This window comes from Eschrichtius robustus, chromosome 1 (genome assembly GCF_028021215.1).
Source record: "Eschrichtius robustus isolate mEscRob2 chromosome 1, mEscRob2.pri, whole genome shotgun sequence".
Lineage (NCBI taxonomy): Eukaryota > Metazoa > Chordata > Mammalia > Artiodactyla > Eschrichtiidae > Eschrichtius > Eschrichtius robustus.
Genome location: NC_090824.1, coordinates 67,091,223 through 67,111,630, shown reverse-complemented (window position 1 = coordinate 67,111,630; position 20,408 = coordinate 67,091,223). Strand labels below are relative to the sequence as shown.

The 20,408-nt window shown below is 36.1% G+C and overlaps 1 protein-coding gene across 6 annotated transcripts in view; it reads right to left on the bottom strand.

Moving 5' to 3' along the window:
- The window catches only part of HEATR5A (HEAT repeat containing 5A), a 112,222-nt gene that overhangs the window by 47,625 nt on the left and 44,189 nt on the right, over positions 1–20,408 (bottom strand). For all 6 annotated transcript variants that reach the window (XM_068546480.1, XM_068546510.1, XM_068546528.1 and 3 more), the window contains exons 12-14: positions 18,342–18,494; positions 17,223–17,322; positions 4,940–5,049 (exon numbers count right to left, since the gene is read on the bottom strand). In XM_068546480.1, coding sequence (XP_068402581.1) covers positions 4,940–5,049; positions 17,223–17,322; positions 18,342–18,494 — 363 coding nt within the window. The remainder of the gene's footprint in view (positions 1–4,939; positions 5,050–17,222; positions 17,323–18,341; positions 18,495–20,408) is intronic.

Sequence of the window (20,408 nt, the reverse complement as noted above, 5' to 3'; positions counted from 1 at the left end):
CAGCCGAAGCTAATATATCTCCTCCTTGAGAAGGTCCTACCGATGAATGGCTCAACTACGTGTTGCTGGTCACAAGGATAAGAACAGACATCTCAAAGTATGTGTGGATGTATACTTTGTGATACTGAATAAATACTACAACCACTGTATTTAAATGACATAAAGCATAAAAACAATGAAAAAAGAGGAACAGATACAAAGGCAGACAAAGAAGGCGTAATAGTATGACACCCTAACACCCCACCACCCCAGCGTACGACTGTCACACATCCTAATCAGCTGGATTAACCTCATTCACCTATACTCCCAATCTACTATCTCACCATTCCCATCTCACCATTCCCCATATTATTTTGAAGCAATCCCTGGAAAGCATATCATTTCATCTATAAATATTTCATCGTGTATCACTAGAGTTAAGGACATTTTAAACAATCTCATTATCACAATTTCGTGTTTTAAAAATCACTAAACAGGGACTTCCCTAGGGGTCCAGTGCTTAAGACTCCGCACTCCCAATGCAGGGGGCCTGGGTTCGATCCCTGGTCAGGAAACTAGATCCCACATCCCACAACTAAGAGCCCACATGCTGTGACGAAGATCCCACGTGCCGCAGTGAAGACCCGGTGCAGCCAAATAAATACAATGAATGAATTAAATAAATAAATAAAAATCACTAAACATCAAATACACGTTCAGTGCTCAAATTGTCAATTGCTTCATTAATGCCTGTTTTTGTTTGCTTTTTATGTTTGAATCCAGACCTAAGTGAAGTCTACATGTTGTAGCTACCTGATATATCTTAAGTCTCTTTCAATCTAAAGTTCTTCCCTCTACTTTTATTCCCTGTAATTTATTTGAAGAAATGAGATGATTTGTTCTACAGAAGTTTTTACAGATTATAGCCCCCAAGGTAATTTAATTTGTTCCTTTAATGTCTGCATTTTTTTGTAAATTGGAACCTGGATCTAGGGAGGATTCATCTTTTTTTTTGGTTTGTTTGTATTTTGGGCGCCAACCTAGTTCATAGGCGGCATTGAGATTTTCCGTAAGACATGAGACAACGTATGGCTGGCTCTTTTATATATACATTTGGAAAAACTGGTCCATTTATCACATTGACCTAAGTTACCATTTCAAAGATATTTATCCTACTTTCTGATGGATTAGCAATAGAAAATTTTATCCACCTAGAGCATAAATGACTTTTGCTAGCTTGTAACTTAAGTACTTTAGGAACGAGTAAAAACCATCTTGGAGAAACATTCACTTTTGGTTTTAAGCAACACCATCAGAACGAAATGAAGACTTGACTGAGTCTACTTATTAGAAGTGATAGGATGAGTTAGGAAGGGCTCACCTCCCATTATTTTCTGTATTATTAGTAGTGGTAAGAGTAGTAACAACAAATATTTATTGAGGATGTAATATGTGTCAGTAAATGTCCCAAAAGCTTTACATATAGTTTTCATAACCACCTCAGGAGGTCCAGTTAGTACTGTTATTTTATTAGGTAAGGAAACAGGAACAGAGAGTTTGTTAATTGCCCAAGGTCACACAGCAGTTACATGGCAGAGTTTGACTGAAACACAGGCAGTCCAGGCTTCAGAACTTGAGCTTTTAACTATCATGCTCCATCATTCATTCATTCAAACTGTGTTTAAGATGCTGTGTTTAATATAATATACAAAGATGTTATTATATATAATCCTCCCTTGAAGAAGATAGAAGGGCTTCCCTGGTGGCGCAGTGGTTAAGAATCCACCTGTCAATGCAGGGACATGGGTTCGATCCCTGGCCCGGGAAGATCCCACATGCCACGGAGCAACTAAGCCCATGCGCCACAACTACTGAGCCTGCGCTCTAGAGCCCACGTGCCACAACTACTGAAGCCTGTGCACCTAGAGCCTGTGCTCTGCAACAAGAGAAGCCACCACAATGAGAAGCCTGCGCACCGCAACGAAGAGTAGCCCCTGCTCGCTGCAACTAGAGAAAGCCCGCGCGCAGCAACAAAGACCCAGTGCAGCCAAAAATAAAAATAAATAAATAAATAAATTCATATATATATAAAAAAGAAGATATAAGATACTGGACACACACATGTTAACTATAAAATGAAGGTAGGAAGTACTAAGTTTCATAGAGGATGAAAAGAGAACTGCTGAGGTTAGAGAAAGGAGAGGTTACACAGGAATTGGGGACAGCAGACAGGGATAATAAAAACTTAATGAAGCAAACGAGAGTTGCTTAAAGGAATGTCTGTTAGTTTAATCACCAGTATATGATACTCAGAAAAATAATTTTGTTGGTAGTACAATACGCATGGTATGTTTGGTACTACAGCTAAACGAGACAACAGTGGTAAATCTCCATTTCTCATTTAAAGTGACTGCTGGCCTAACTGTCCCTGAACAAAGTACTCAAAGATGATTCAATTTTAAAATGCAAATACGCTTTTGTTGTAGAAATACAGCACTTTCTGATGCTAACGAGGAGCAATGTTCAGTGTAGAGAAAATTAAAATACTTGAAAGGAGATCCGTAACAAAACTAAGACAGGAAATAAAAATTAACCCAATTTTTACTCCATAAGCTTCAGAAAATTAAGCAACTATTATGACAAAAGTCTGCTTTTGTTGGACAACCATGATGAAAAGTTATATAACTTCTTCTCTTTTTTTCTTCTGGCCGTGCCAGGTGTCTGGCAGGATCTCAGTTCCCTGAGCAGAAATCAAACCTGGGCCACTGCAGTGAAAGCCCAGAATCCTAACCACCAAGCCACCAGGGAACTCCCCAAAAGTTGCGGCAGCGAGCAGGGGCTACTCTTTCATTGAGGTGCGCAGGCTTCTTATTGCCGTGGCTTCTCTTGTTGTGGAGCACGGGCTCTAGGCATGCAGTCTTCAGCAGTTGTGGCACACTGGCTCAGTAGTTGTGGCGCATGGGCTTAGTTGCTCCGAGGCATGTGGGATCTTCCCGGACCAGGGCTCGAACCCATGTCCCCTGCATTGGCAGGCGGACTCTTAACCACTGCACCACCAGGGAAGTCCTGAGCTAAGTTATTTAAAATATCAGTTGATATTTTAAAGTTCTGATTGTTATACACCCATACCCATTATATGAATCTATTAAATAGAATAGCATTAAAAAAAAAATCAGAAGTCCTTAAGGAAAAAAATTGCTTAATTCTATTTCCATAGTTGTACATATGGAAAAAAGAGAGACAAAATGGCAAATTACTATTTTTGGTTGAAAGATAAAAATATTAATATATCCATATTTTCATTTTTCTATAAACTAGTTTCTTCTTTAATTCATGTTAGAAAAATAGATACACTTGAAAAAGACAAAGAGGGTAAATGTAGATTTTCTTTTTTCAACAAGTTAGTTCATAGTAATTCCTGACTTCATCTCCCAGTGAACACTCTGGAACTGATTTAAAATCTATACACTAGTATATTCATTATTCCTTAAAGACTTCTGATTGCATTCCCAAACCTCCAATTCTGAGAAAATAGTACAAGACTTTGTTCTTCTCTTTAAGTCCTTCAAGGGCAGACTTATATTATCATTTATCAGAAGATACACTGTGGATTTTAAGTTGATATCCTAATATTCCTGTATGGTTAATGAAGACTTCAACAAATCAATTTTTTCATCTGTAGTTTGAGACAGACCTATCACAAAGCTTCGTCTATTTATTAAGTCTCTACTAGGTTACTTATAAATGGATTGGCAGCACAGCATGAAACAGACCTATGTTATCTTGATTCCACTATTTACTGGATACATAAACTTGAGTTGGATTTTGTAGCCTCTTTGTGCCTTTATCTGTCAAATGAGGAAAATGTAACTAACTCACTGTATTATCCTAAGATAAATGGGGTAATATATTACAATTTCTAGTACAGCACCTGGCATACAGAAATGACTCTTGATACAGTTTCTGAGAAAGGGCAATGTATCCAGTTTTTTTCCAGAGAAGTAAATACAAAATTCTTATTTTATATCAAACATTTTGCTAGGTACATTTGTGAACCAGGAAGAGAGGTGGTAGGAACAATATCACTCACATAATGATAAAGGCCAAGACAGAAGTTATAAGTTAGTATCAATATTTTGAACTACTGTGGTAATATATTATATTGCATTTATTTGCAGAATAAAGATATAAAACAATAAAAGCAGTATTTTTACAAGAAATAGATTTGAAGAAACAATTGACTTAATGATTGGTTGAAAATTATAAAAATTAAAAAAAAATAGATGCTCCCATTAGAGACAACTTTCAGCTTTCACCTCTTAAAACAAGCATCTTAAGTTATTCAGTAGTAGTAGCAATATATTTTCTTAAAACTGTATTTTAAATTTACAAGAAAAGTTTTAGAACTAATTGTAAAATAGGGGCAAGTTTATTTTACCAAATGCAGTATTCTAGTATTCCAAAGCCATCCTGGGCCTAATAAAAGCAAAACCTACATTATAAACTTTATAAAATCAATTATACCTTGGTATACTGTTCAAAATTAAACTTCTACCTGGGCAGCGTTAAGAATGGAATAGTGGAAGGAAATGTATACAACAGATAACCACTCTAGAAGGAAACTAGGAGTGGACAAATTTCTAATAGATTTCCATTATATATCCTGTAGAAAACCCTGGAGTAGAATCAAGACCAATCTTTGTGACTCATTCTCTCCCACACAGTGAAACTAGAGACTTTTTCTCAGAAGAGAGAACACAGCAAGAAATGAAGAAGTAGTTTTTTTTTTAATGTATTTTATTTACTATAAAATCGTGAACACATGTGTTAAGACTGAACTCCCTAAACCTCCTAGAAACAAAGCACTAAATAACTGCCATATAATTCATTTGTTCAGGTATTACTTTCCAGGCACTGTATTAGCCACAAACAGTAAAACATTTTGTTGTAAGGCACATACCTTCATAGGTTTCAGGAGGTAATAAAATCAACAATTCATAAAGCCTTTGTCTATAAACTACCGATGGTGTTTTCAAAGGACTTCCATATGTTTTTAGTATTGAAGAAAGCCTTAAAGTAAAAGAAAAAATACATCTTAAGTATGTAAGTTATACAACAACATATAAATATTCAACATGCTGACATATAAAGTAGCTATATATAATTAGTGAACATTAGCGCTGCTTTTATTATATTTTATAATGTGTGACTTTAAGTTAAAAGAGGAATTATAAGCGTCACACATGAAAACTATTGTGCTATCTTTTCTACACACTTCATAAAACTATACATTCAGCTAAGATTTCTAAGGCTGTATCTTGTCTAGAAACTGCAGCTCTTACTAAACTCCAAAATTTACAACATTGCATTTGTGAAAAATAAAGTCTATTACATAGAAAAGGAACAGGCCAAAGAAACAAACAAATTGAAGACACAAATACCTAGAGAAAAATCCAAGTGTCTGTTAGAAACTTGGTCTGGAATGTGATCACCAAATAAAAATGAATCATCAAAATACACAAAACCATAAAACAAATTCTCTTTTAATAAAGCACAAGCTAAGCCAATGTTTCCCTAAAAGTTCCAGTCATAAAATCTCTTAACACTTCCTGTGTTCACTCTCTTCTTTCACGTTCATGTACTTTTTAAAATCTTCTATTCATTCTCACTACTGGTATTAAGACATCATTTTACTGATGTTCATTCATCTAACAAATATTTATTAAAGGATTACTACTTTTTGCCAAGGTACCACGTTATCAATTGGGGTAGTTTTCATCTCCTGTAGCAATAGAGAAATTCAGTGGAATTACTTTTGTTGTGCCACTGGAATAAATCCACTATGCTGTCACAGAATGAGATTTCCAGGTACTCTTAAGAAATTCTGGCAATGTTTATTCATTTGTATTTTCTAGAAAAATACCGCTTGCTTTTACTCGTTTCTAGATGAAAAGAGAGTTATCTTTAACTTGTCATTTTATTAAAAAAGAAAAAGTTGGTTCCATTTTTTATCTTTCAGGTTAGTAAACAACATTTATAAAACCTGGGTAGAAGTTTTTTAGTTATGAAAGTTAAGAATAAATCCACTGTAATTTCTATTTCTCTAAAACAAGACTGGAAGAATTACAGCTGATATATGAAAACTATTTAAATCATATTGACAAAACATTAAGAAATTACAAAGTTACATTCTTAAAAATCCTGCAACATTCATTTAGTTTAAATACAACAGAATTTAGTTCAGAGGGTTGTTTGCATGTGTGTGTTTAAAGAAAATAAGATGTATACAACAAAATAAGAACTTAGGAAAGCATTCCTAGGGGTTTCTGCTTCTATAAGTAGGGTAGATTAGAGTCTCTGAAGGGCCTTCCTCTATAAATACACTTAGATCCTGGATAAAAGATAATGAGCATTGCTACACTTGAAGAAAGGGACTTTTCCAAGGCTAACCCCCACCCCCCCAAACAAACAAACATAAAATGCATGAAACAAAACATGAACTGAAATCAGAGTGGGAACACCAATACCAATACCAACAAAAGAACTTCAATTGAGCTTGTGCCCCTGGCAAGGTAGTGTTGATAAATGGGATCTCCTGAAGGTAGTTTAAATGGTCCCAGGTCCTGGCAGAGGCAAAGGCCTATTGAATTAAACCCAGCTGAAGAGAAAATTAGTGAACTGGAAGAGACAGCAGAATAAATCACCCAGAAAACAGCAGAAAGAAAAGGAAAAATATATATATTAGAAAAAGATTAAGAGACATGGAAGACAATACAAAAAGACTGAAAATTTGTTTAATCACAGCTCCAGAAGGAAAGTTTAACAAGAACGGAAAACAGGCAATATTTAAAGGGATAACAGCCACTTTTCCAGAACTCCTGAAAGACATGAATCCAACAAAATTTACAGCAAATCGGATAAAGAAATTCACAAATTGCCAGTTTAAAGCAGAAATTGTGAGATTCAATTTTTAAGAACTCCAATTATATGCAGTTTATGATATACCTAAAAACACAGTGACATGGAAAAAGACATACCACACATATAATACTGTAAACATTAGACTTTAATCAAAAATAATTACTAAGGACGAAGAGAGTTATTGTATAATGATAAAAGATTCAACTCATCGGGAAGATATAATTACTTTCTCAAAATATGAAAAAGGAAAAATAAAACTTTGGAGAAAAACTGATAACCCAATATCACAGTGGAGGAGTTTAACACATCACTCTCAATTATTGATAGGCTAAACAGAGAAAAGATTAGTGAAAATAGACAGAACAATGTGACAAAAAGAACAACATTTGTCACAGAGCAAGTCTCAACAAATTTAAAAGGACAAGTAACATACAGATCACATTCACTAAGTACAATGCAATTACGTTAACAATCAGTAACAAAACTGCAAGCTAAAAACTGTTCCATGCATTCAGAAACTTAAAAACATACTTCTAAACAACTTCAAAGAAATTATAATGAAATTATAAAACACATAAAACTGAAAAAATAATACATTTCAATACTTGTAGGATTCAGCAACTGGACCCTTACAGGGAAAATTATGGCCTTAGCTTATATTAAAAAATTAAAAGAAATTCAATGAGCTAAGCATTCAAATTAAGGTGTCAGAAGAAGAACAAGAATTTAAGAAAATGGGAATAATAACAAGCAATAATTAATGAAATAGAAAACAAGTTCAAGTTTCATTCACGATGGCGGAGTAGAAGGACGTGCGCTCACTCCCTCTTGTGAGAGCACCGGAATCACAACTAACTGGGAAACAATCATTGACAGGAAGATACTGTAACTCACAATAAAAAGATACCCCACATCCAAAGGCAAAGGAGAAGCCACAATGAGACGGTAGGAGGGCGCACTCACAATAAAATCAAATCCCATAACCGCTGGGTGGATGACTCACAAACTGGAGAACAATTATACCACAGAAGTCTACCCACTGGAGTGAAGATTCTGAGCTCCACGTCAGGCTTCCCAACCTGGGGGTCTGGCAACAGGAGGAGGAATTCCCAGAGAATCAGACTTTGAAGGCTAGCGGGATTTGATTGCAGGACTTCAACAGGACTGGGGGAAACAGAGACTCTCTTGGAGAGCACACACAAAGTAGTGTGCACATCAGGACCCAGGGGGAAGGAGCAGTGACCCCATAGGAGACCGAACCAGACCTATCTGCTAGTGTTGGAGGGTCTCCTGCAGAGGCAGGGGGTGGCTGTGGCTCACTGAGGGGACAAGGACATTGGCAGCAGAAGTTCTGGGAAGTACTCCTTGGCATGAGCCCTCCCAGAGTCTGCCATTAGCCCTAGCAAAGAGCCTGTAGCCTCCAGTGCTGGGTCACCTCAGGCCAAACAACCAACAGGGAGGGAACGCAGTCCCACCCATCAGCAGACAAGCGGATTAAAGTTTTACTGAGCTCTACCCACCACCAGTTCCTCCCATCAGGAAGCTTGCATAAGCCTCTTAGATAGCCTCATCCACCAGAGGGCAGAGAGCAGAAGGAAGAAGAACTACAATCCTGCAGCCTGTGGAACAAAAACCACATTCACAGAAAGACAGACAAAATGAAAAGGCAGAGGACTATGTACCAGATGAAGGAACAAGATAAAACCCCAGAAAAACAACTAAATGAAGTGGAGATAGGAAACCTTCCAGAAAAAGAATTCAGAATAATAATAGTGAAGATGATCCAGGACCTCGGAAAAAGAATGGAGGCAAAGATCGAGAAGATGCAAGAAATGTTTAACAAAGACCTAGAAGAATTAAAGAACAAACACCTAGAAGAATTAAAGAACAAACAAAGAGAGATGGACAATACAATAACTGAAATGAAAAATACACTAGAAGGAATCAATAGCAGAATAACTGAGGCAGAAGAATGGATAAGTGACCTGGAAGACAGAATGGTGGAATTCACTGCTGCAGAACAGAATAAAGAAAAAAGAATGACAAGAAATGAAGACAGGCTAAGAGACCTCTGGGACAAGATTAAAAACACCAACATTCACATTATAGGGGTCCCAGAAGAAGAAGACAAAGAGAAAGGACCCGAGAAAATATTTTAAGAGATTAAACTTCCCCACGGGAAAGGAAATAGCCACCCAAAGCCAGAAAGCACAGAGAGTCCCATATAGGATAAACCCAAGGAGAAACATGCCGAAAGACATAGTAATCAAATTGACAAAAATTAAAGACAAAGAAAAGTAACTGAAAGCAACAAGGGAAAAATGACAAATAACATACAAGGGAACTCCCATAAGGTTAACAGCTGATTTCTCAGCAGAAACTCTACAAGCCAGAAGGGAGTGGCACGGTATATTAAAAGTGATGAAAGGGAAGAACCTACAACCAAGATTACTCTATCTGGCAAGAATCTCATTCAGATTAAACGGAGAAATCAAAAGAAATCAAAATATTTACAGACAAGAAAAAGCTAACAGAATTCAGCACCACCAACCCAGCTCTACAACAAATGCTAAAGGAACTTCTCTAAGTGGGAAACACAAGAGAAGAAAAGGACCTACAAAAACAAACCCAAAACAAGAAAATGGTAATAGGAACATACATGTCAATAATTACCTTAAATATGAATGGATTAAATGCCCCAACCAAAAGACACAGGCTTGCTGAACGGATACAAAAACAACAGCCATATATATGCTGTATACAGGAGACCCACTTCAGACCTAGGGACACATACAGACTGAAAGTGAGAGGATTGAAAAAGATATTCCATGCAAATGGAAATCAAAAGAAAGCTGGAGTAGCAATATTCATATCAGATAAAACAGACTTTAAAATAATGTTACAAGAGACAAGGAAGGACACTACATAATGATCAAGCGATCAATTTAAGAAGAAGACATAACAATTATAAATATATATGCACCCAGGGGCTTCCCTGGTGGTGCAGTGGTTAAGAATCTTCCTGCCAATTTAGAGGACATGGATTCGAGCCCTGGTCTGGGAACATCCCACATGCCATGGAGCAACTAAGCCAGTGCACCACAACTACTGAGCCTGCGCTCTAGAGCCCGTGAGCCACAACTACTGAAGCCCACATGCTTAGAGCCCATGCTCCGCAACAAGAGAAGCCACTGTAATGAGAAGTCCGCACACCACAATGAAGAGTAGCCCCTGCTCGCCGCAACTAGAGAAAGCTTGCGCGCAGCAACAAAGACCCAATGCAGCCAAAAATAAAATAAATTAATTATAAATAAATAAATAAATATGCACCCAACATAGGAACACATCAATACATAAGGCAAATGATTAACAGCTATAAAATAGGAAATCAACAGTAACACAATAATAGTGGGGGATGTTAACACCTCACTTACACCAATGGACAGATCATCCAGACATAAAATTAATAAGAAACACAACCTTTAAATGACACAACAGACCAGACAGATTTAACTGATATTTATAGGACATTCCACCTGAAAACAGCAGATTACACTTTCTTCTCAAGTGCACATGGAACATTCTTCAGGATAGATCACATGTTGGGTCACAAATCAAGCCTCAGTAAATTTAAGAAAACTGAAATCATATCAAGCATCCTTTCCAACCACAACGCTATGAGATTAGAAATCAATTACAGGGAAAAAAACGTATAAAACACAAACACATGAAGGCTAAACAATATGTTACTAAATAACCAAGAGATCACTGAAGAAATCAAAGAGGAAATAAAAAAATACCCAGAGACAAAAGTCAACGAAAACATGACGATCCAAAACTTACGGGATGTAGCAAAAGCAGTTCTAAGAGGGAAGTTTATAGCAATACAATCCTACCTCAAGCAACAAGAAAAATCTCAAATAAACAATCTAACCTTACACCTAAAGGAACTAGAGAAAGAAGAACAAACAAAACCCAAAGTTAGTAGAAGGAAAGAAATCATAAAGATCAGAGCAGAAATAAATGAAATAGAAACAAAGAAAACAATAGCAAAGATCAATAAAACCAAAAGTTGGTTTTTTGAGAAGATAAAATTGATAAACCTTTAGCCAGACTCATCAAGAAAAAGAAGAAGACTCAAATCAACAGAATCAGAAATGAAAAAGAAGTTATAACGGACACTGCAGAAATACAAAGCATCCTAAGAGACTACTACACGCAACTCTTTGCCAATAAAATGGACAACCTGGAAGACATGCATAAATTCACAGAAAGGTATAACCTTCCAAGACTGAACCAGGAAGAAATAGAAAATGTGAACAGACCAATCACAAGCAATGAAGTTGAAACTGTGATTAAAAATCATCCAACAAACAGAAGTCCAGGACCAGATGGCTTCACAGGTGAATTCTATCAAACATTTAGAGAAAAGCTCACACCCATCCTTCTCAAACTCTTCCAAAAAATTGTAGAGGAGGGAACACTCCTAAAATCATTCTACGAGGCCACCATCACCCTGATACCAAAACCAGACAGGGATACTATAAAAAAAGAAAATTACAGACCAATATCACTGATGAATATAGATGCAAAAATCGTCAACAAAATACTAGCAAACAGAATCCAACAACACATTAAAAGGATCATACACCACGATCAAGTGGGATTTATCCCAGGGATGCAAGGATTCTTCAATATATGCAAATCAATCAATGTGATACACCATATTAACAAACTGAAGAATAAAAACCATATGATCATCTCAATAGATGCAGAAAAAGCTTTTGACAAAATTCAACACCCATTTATGATAAAAACTCTCCAGAAAGTGGGCATAGAGGGAACCTACCTCAACATAATAAAGGCCATATATGACAAACCCACAGCGAACATTGTTCTCAATGGTGAAAAAATGAAAGCATTTCCTCTAAGATCAGGAACAAGACAAAGATGTCCACTCTCACCACTATTATTCAACATAGCCTTGGAAGTCCATTTACCACTGCAACAAAAAGAATAAAATACCTAGGAATAAACCTACCTAAAGAGGCAAAAGACCTGTATGTGGAAAACTGTAAGACACTGATGAAAGAAATCGAAGATGATAAAAACAGATGGAGAGATATACCATGTTTGTGGATTGGAAGAATCAATATTGTGAAAATGACTATACTACCCAAAGCAATCTACAGATTCAATGCAATCCCTATCATATTACCAATGGCATTTTTTACAGAACTAGAACATAAAATCTTAAAATATGTACGAAGACACAAAAGATCCCGAATAGCCAAAGCAATTTTGAGGGAAAAAAACAGAGTTGGAGGAATCAGACTCACTGACTTCAGACTATACTACAAAGCTACAGAAATCAAGACAATATGGTACTGGCACAAAAACAGAAAGAGAGATCATCGGAACAGGATAGAAAGTCCAGAGATAAACCCACGCACATATGGTCGACTAATCTATGACAAAGGAGGCAAGGATATACAGTGGAGAAAAGACAGTCTATTCAATAAGTGGTGCTGGGAAAACTGGACAGCTACATGTAAAAGAATGAAATTAGAACACTCCCTAACACCATACACAAAAATAAACTCAAAATGGATTGAAGACCTAAATTTAAGACCAGACACTATAAAACTCTTAGCGGAAAACAGGAAGAATACTCTTTGACATAAATCACAGCAAGATCTTTTTTGACCCACCTTCTAGAGTAATGGAAATAAAACCAAAAATAAACAAATGGGACCTAATGAAATTTAAAAGCTTTTGCACAGCAAAGGAAACTATAAACAAGAAGAAAAGACAACCCTCAGAATGGGAGAAAATATTTGCAAACGAAGCAACGGACAAAGGATTAATCTCCAAAATATATGAAAGCTCATGCAGCTCAATATGAAAAAAACAAACAACCCAATCAAAAAATGGGCAGAAAACCGAAGTGGACATTTCTCCAAAGAAGACATACAGATGGCCAAGAGGCACATCACTAATTATTAGAGAAATGCAAATCAAAACTACAATGAGGTATCACCTCACACCAGTCAGAATGGCCATCATCAAAAAACCTACAAACAATAAATGCTGGAGACTGTGTGGAGAAAACGGAACCCTCTTGTACTGTTGGTGGGAAGGTAAATTGATACAGCCACTATGGAGAACAGTATGGAGATTCCTTAAAAAACTAAAAATAGAATTACCATATGACCCAGCAATCCCCCTACTGGGCATATACCCAGAGAAAACCATAATTCAAAGAGACACAGGCAGCCCAGTGTTCACTGCAGCACTATTTACAATAGCCAGGTCATGGAGCAACCTAAATGCCCGTTGACAGACGAATGGATAAAGAAGATGTGGTACATATATACAAAGGAATATTAGCCATAAAAAGGAACGAAATTGGGTCATTTATAGACGTGGATGGACATAGAGACTGTCATACAGAGTGAAGTAAGTCAGAAAGAGAAAAACAAATATCATATATTAACGCATGTATGTGGAATCTAGAAAAATGGTACAGATGAACCAGTTTTCAAGGCAGAAATAGAGACACAGATGTAGAGAACAAACGTATGGACACCAAGGGGGGAAAGCGGGGGGTGGGGGTGGTGGTGTGATGAATTGGGAGATTGGGATTGACATGTATACACTGATATGTATAAAATGGATGACTAATAAGAACCTGCTGTATAAAAAAAATAAAATTCAAAAAAAAAACCAAGTTCAACATAAGTAAAGTTATTCTTTGTACAGGTTAATAAAACAGATAAACCTCTCATGAGATGGATCAGGAAAAACAAAAGAGAAGGCATATTGGAAACTAATCAGGAATGGATGAAGGGACATTATAGATATAGCAGAGATTAAGACAATAAGAGAACATTAAGAAAAATTTCATGCCAAAAAATGTGAAGATGAAGATGCAATGGCAAAATTCCTGGAAAAAAATCTAACAAACAAGCAAAACAAACCCCCAAACCAGACCTCAAACAGTTAAAGCAATTAAGGAAATGAAATATGTAGTTTAAAAAAAATTTTCCACAAAGAAAACAGCCGGTCCAGACTGTTTTACAGACAGGTGGTTTCATGTGACACATTATTCCAATCTCCTAAAAGCCCCTCCACAGAACTTGATGAAACATTCACCTACCTCATTCCATGAGGCTAGTATAACTGATGAAAACCTGAGGAAGGCATCCAAGAAAGAAAATTATAGGGCAGTCGCACTGATGAATATATGTGGAGAAATCCAAACATAAGCAAACCAAATCCAGAAGTTTACAAAAAAAGATAATTATTTCCAAGCTCAGTTTATCCCAAGAATGCAACCAAGTAAAAAATTAGTAAATAGGGCTTCCCTGGTGGTGCAGTGGTTGAGAATCTGCCTGCCAATGCAGGGGACACGGGTTCGAGCCCTGGTCTGGGAAGATCCCACATGCCACGGAGCAGCTGGGCCCGTGAGCCACAATTGCTGAGCCTGCGTGTCTGGAGCCTGTGCTCCGCAACAAGAGAGGCCACGATAGTGAGAGGCCCGCGCACCGCGATGAGGAGTGGCCCCCGCTTGCCGCAACTGGAGAAGGCCCTCGCACAGAAACGAAGACCCAACACAACCAAAAATAAATAAATAAATAAAAATTTAAAAAAAAATTAGTCAATAAAATTTTTTACATTAAAGTTATCAGATTAAACCACTTTATAAAACATCAAAACTCATTCACGATAAAAAACCAAACCAAACAAACAAAAAACCAAACCAAAACAAAATGTGGATAACTAAGAAGAGGATACTTTCTTAATCTGATAAAGAGCATCTACTAAAAAGCCTGTATCAAGCATCATTCTTATTTGTGAAACATGAGAAACATTCCCTTTAACAAACCACTTCTCTTCAGTTTTAAGTGCTAGTCATCTAGTTAGCACGTTAAGGGGAGAGAAAGAATACAAATGAATATATGAGTAAATATCATAAAGGGAGAAATCCTAAAGAATCCACAAACAAATGCTTGATATAGGGAAAATTTAGCAAGGTGGCTGGATATAAGATCAGTTACATTTTTTAATACAATATCAATAAACAGATTATACACACACACACACACACACATACACACTCCCACATACTTATTTAATAACTGCAAAGAAAAATATGAAATATCTAGCTAAGAATAGATTTTTTAAAAGACATATAAGACTTTTACATAGAAAAAATTTTATACTTTGTAAACAACATCAACAACAGGAGAGGTATAATGTTTATGGGTATTATAGAAATACCAATTATCTTCAAGTTTATCTACAGATTCAGTTTAACTCCAATTAAACTTTCAACAAGAGACAATCAATTGCCAAAAAGGGCCAAATTATGCCTAAAGATGAATAAGGCCAAAAACCTTGCTCTAACAGACACTAAAATTTATTATAAAGACAATGTGGTATGGGCACAGAAATGGGCAAACACACAAATGGAATACAATAGAGAGCACAGAAACAGACCATGTCTATATGGCAATATAATACACAACAAAGGTGAATGGCAGTCACCAGAGAGAGGAAGCATGGATTTCTTTAGTAAAGTATGGGACAATTTGTTATCCATATTAAAAAAGAAAATGAAATTGGAACCCTACCTCACTACAAACATAAAAATAAATTCCAGATAGATTAATGACTTGAATGTGAAGGACAAAAACCTTAAACATTTTAGAGAGAAATAAAAGAAAGTATCTTTATAACCCTGAAGAAAGATTTTTTAAATCAAAAGACAGAAAGTACTAACCAAGAAGTAAAAGGCTGATAAATTTGACATTTAAATTAAGAATGTCTGTGGGGCCTGGGTTCAGTCCCTGGCTGGGGAACTAAGATCCTGCAAGGGGTGTGGCACAGCCAAAAAAAAAAAAAGCATGTCTATTAATCAAAACACAATGTTACCTAAAAATAGGTACAGATATGCATGAATTGGGATTTCACAGAAGGGGAAATAGTGAGGAACAATAAACATATAGAACGGCACTTAAAGCATCAGGAACCAGATATACAAGGTAAGATCATAACAAGATACCAGTTTACACCTACTGCATTAACCAGAGTTGATGTCTGAGTAAGTGTTGGTGAAGAAGTGGACTGAAGGGTACTCCCATATACTATTCATATACATACGCAAAAATTTTGGAAAATAGTTTGGATATTTCATTGACAGGAGGGTAAATTGCTGTACATTCACACAATTAAATATTATACAGCAACCGAAAAGAATGAACAAGCTGACACATAGAGGAAGTGTAGAAATATCATGTTGAGTAAAACAAGCAAGTCTCAGAAACAGTATGATACCATTTGCCTGATCAAAACCAAGCAAAACTAAACAAGGTACTGTTTAGGGAAACATGTATATGTGATACACTTTTTAAAAATGCAAGAGAATGACAACTCTAAAACTCAGGGTAGTGATTACCTCTAAACTAAGGCAGAAAGAATGGTATTAGAGAGGAGCACACATATAACTTCAATAGTATCAGTGTTCTTGTCCAGGGATAGCTAAATCCGGCCCATTGCCTGTTTCTGTAAATAAAGTTTTACTAGAACACATTCATTCATTTACAGATTAGCTATGATTGCTTTTAAGCTACAACGGAATTGAGTAGGTACAAAAGAGACTGTCTGGGCCAAAAAGCCTAAAATATTTACTCTCTGGCCCTTTACAGCAAACCTTCATTAACCTCTGTGCTAGTTGCGCTGAATTCACAGGTTTTCACTTTATTATGACACTTCATAAGCCATAATCTTAACTGTATTTTTCTGTATACATAAAATGTTATATCATTAAATACTTTTTGGAAAGACTTTCTCTAAACTGTACATTTTATTAACTGGGAAATTATAAGTGACCAGGACATAAATTGGATTTTTAAAAAATGTAAGTCAAATGTATGAAAATATAAACAACAAAAACCTGAAACTGTTAACAAGTATCTGGTTCTTAAGAACACAGAATAGCACTAACAAACCAATAAAATGCATACCTGAAAAGGTTAACAGGCTTAATATTTAATTTCTTGGTTAAATCTGACTGTATGGAAGATACATTATCCACCAAATAACTTTCCTTCCTTTTTAATATGTACTTTTCTTTCAAGATCCTAGCCTAAAAAAAAAAAAATCACATAACTAAATGTTTGCCTTCCTCTGCAAATGGAAAATCATTCACCAACCACAGAAACTTGGCATTATTAAGGTACTTAATAAGATATTACATAACTAGAGGGTAACTGATTGCTATTAAAAATTTTTATCAAGTCTAAATAGTGGATCCTTACAGAGTTAGCAAATCCACAGCGCAAGGAAGTGGTGGAAGAAGATGCTGAATTACTTCCTCAGTAAGGAGATCACCACAGTGGGAAACAAAGCTCTTGATAGCTGAAAAATAGAACAGACTTTTACTTAGCAGAGTGTAATGAACCATGAAGAAAGCATTCAATTATGGTACAGCATTTGTATTTTTGTTAGAGGAATAAAGAAACGTGCTAAAACCAAAAAAATTCTTGAAACTCTAGTAAAATAAAAGGAAGCTAGTGTCTTCTACCTCCAACCAAACTAAAAAAAACAAAACAAAACAACAACAAAAAACCCCCCAAACTTTCTAGAATTACTAAAAGAGACCAACAACCAAATTAACAAAATGTTGCTTTCCTGAGATTTTGCTCAGCCATTGAGCTCAGAAGTAGCAGCTTAGACCCTCAAGTTTGCCAGTTCTACACTAGTTCTAAGGAACCAGGCTGACTTTTAAGTTAGCATGTTAGGTTTTATAGATGTTACCTGAAACACACAAGTTTTTATAAGGAGTTATTTCATATGTAGAATAAAGTGAATATTTAAAAGTTAGATTCAGTTTCAAGGAAGCACTGATTTTGGTTTTGTTTGTTTATTCATGGCATTTTTACTCTTAAAAAAGATGGTTTTTAAGAAAATGTGCTTCAAAAAAAAAATCAGTGCTTCCATGTCTTTTCAGGGAACCCACGGCTCCTTAAGCTCAAATTTTCATGGTGGATGCTATTTTTTAATGGTCTATGTGTTGTAGAAGGGTATAACTTTCACATATAAAAAACTAAATGGAAACCATACTTAGTCAATGCTAATTAAATTCAACCCTAGTTTTTCTGAAAAGAGGAATGAATGCCTACTTAACACAAAGCAATCTTAACATTTCTCAACTGATCGCTTTATAATAAAACACGCATCCTAAGGGTAAGGACATGTAAATTTGGTTTATTACATCATACTTCTGTTATAATCACCAACTAATCAATTATGTTCAATAAAAAAACCCCCAGAAGCAGATTTTTCCCCCAAACTTAAATAAAACATACAAGTATATGTAAAGTTAAAGGACAGAAAAAGCCAGAGGAAAAGGAGAGAAAAGACTAAACTCAACCTACCACAGAGAGCACCAGCTCGTCCTTCCAAGGTTACCTGCCATGTAAATGAATCTCCTCGGCTCTTTTCTGTTTCTAGATCTTTCGGAGACACTGGAAAGACACACTTCCACAACAGCAGAACTCGAGCAAGGTGATGACTGACAAACGCAGGACCTGTAATTTATTCAACTCGTCACTTGTAAAAGAACCCAAAGTGGTTACTCTTTAAAACCCTTGCCTCTTAAAGTAAACATATTTTAATCTACTACTGCTGGATTACTTTGTCCCTCTGGTTCCAATGCACGTACTACTGATCAATGACTATCTGAAGGCACTAGAGTACAGAGAGGAAAAACAAGGAACTAACAGTCAAGTCTGGGCTCTGGTGTGCTCTCTCCTACTACTGCTGTGACCTCTTTGAGCCTCAATTTCTTTTAACCGTAAAATGAAGCCAGAACTACCTGCACTGCTTACCTCCAAAGGTCTGTCCAGATCCAAACAACAGAGTGTACTTTAAAGTAGCCTGAAAAACTAATGTACTACGTAAATGCAAGGTACTATTGTTCGTAACAAATAACATTGTATTCTGAAAGTAATTCTAACTTTTGATAGCAACTTTGTTCCAGGCCAAAAATCAGATATGATACGTCTAAATGGAACTTTTTTTTTTTAATATTTCAAAGCAACATTTAGAACTGAATACACAAACCCAGTAATGAAAGGAAATGTACTGTACAATGATAGCTTTTTATAGTTGTCCTTTGGTACCTGTGGGGGATTGGTTCTAGGACCCCCCCCCCAACCCCACCAGATACCAAAATCCAAGGATACTTAAGTCCCTTATATAAAGTGGCATAGTACAATCTGTCCTCTATATCCGTGGATTTGGAACCCACGGATACAGAGAGCTAACTTAAGTATTTGATAGCATGCAGCATTATCAGTTAAGAAAACAGAACTAAGACATATAAAAACCCAAATGCACAGCTTCTCTCCCCAAGTAATATTCTTTAAAATTCTGGGGTTATCTTAAAATTCTCCTGTAAGTACTCCCTACTTCTTATTCCCATGTTCTGCTGACTGCATGCTTTTCTTCTGCAGTATGGCAGCACAGCATAGAACTGTACTGGGCTCTGAAGGAGACCACCTAGGTTAACATCCTGGCTCCATCCACTTACTAGCTGTTTAAACTTGGATAAGTCACTTAATCTTTTTGTGCCTCAATTTCCTACCTATAAATGGGGATAACAACAGTATTTACCTCATGTGACAGTTTCTGAGGCTTATATGAGTTTATATAAAACAGTGCTCCATCCATGATAAGCATTTATATACCTGACATTATGTAGTTATCATTCAAAACTTGTCTTATTTGCATATGAAGAGGTGAGAGCATAATGGCAAAATGAAAGGGCAATAGCAAGCCAATCATTTTTTTTAAGCATGCAATTTAGTACATTAGCAAAATAATTTCTTCATTTTTCTCCTGACTTGCTTTTTAGGAAGAGGCCCTAGGCTAATCCCTACAGCAAAATAAACCTAATTCACTCCTTGCTCACTACTTTCTTTGATGAAGTAGTACTAAAAACATCCTAGAATTGGGATAAAATAAGGAAACTGGAGTAAGGCAATTAAGAATAAGTGACTGTAAGAGGTTTCACATGCACACACAGGCATACTCATATAATGGGCTGTGGGAATAGAGAAAATTCTGAATGCAAAATTTAGTTAGATACCAAAAAAACAAAATAAGTATGAAGTCACTGGGAATACCCACAGTTGACAAAAGTTCCATAAATATTTGCCATTGTACCCTTAAGATACCCCTCTAACTCAGGAGTGAACAGTGTAGCATCACTTCCCAGAGAGGTAACAAGATAATTTATTTCAGAAACATATGTAAACTAAGTTACTAAAAATGTTTGTAGTAATTACAAAGTTAAAAAAATAAACAAGAGTAAGTTCATTAACGCCAAGAATAATGTTGGATCTAACAAAAACCAAACACACACTGTAGATACCTGCGTGTGAATCAAAGGTGTTGTATGTGGCATCAGATAAATTGGGAAGTATAGCAAAAAAGGGTTA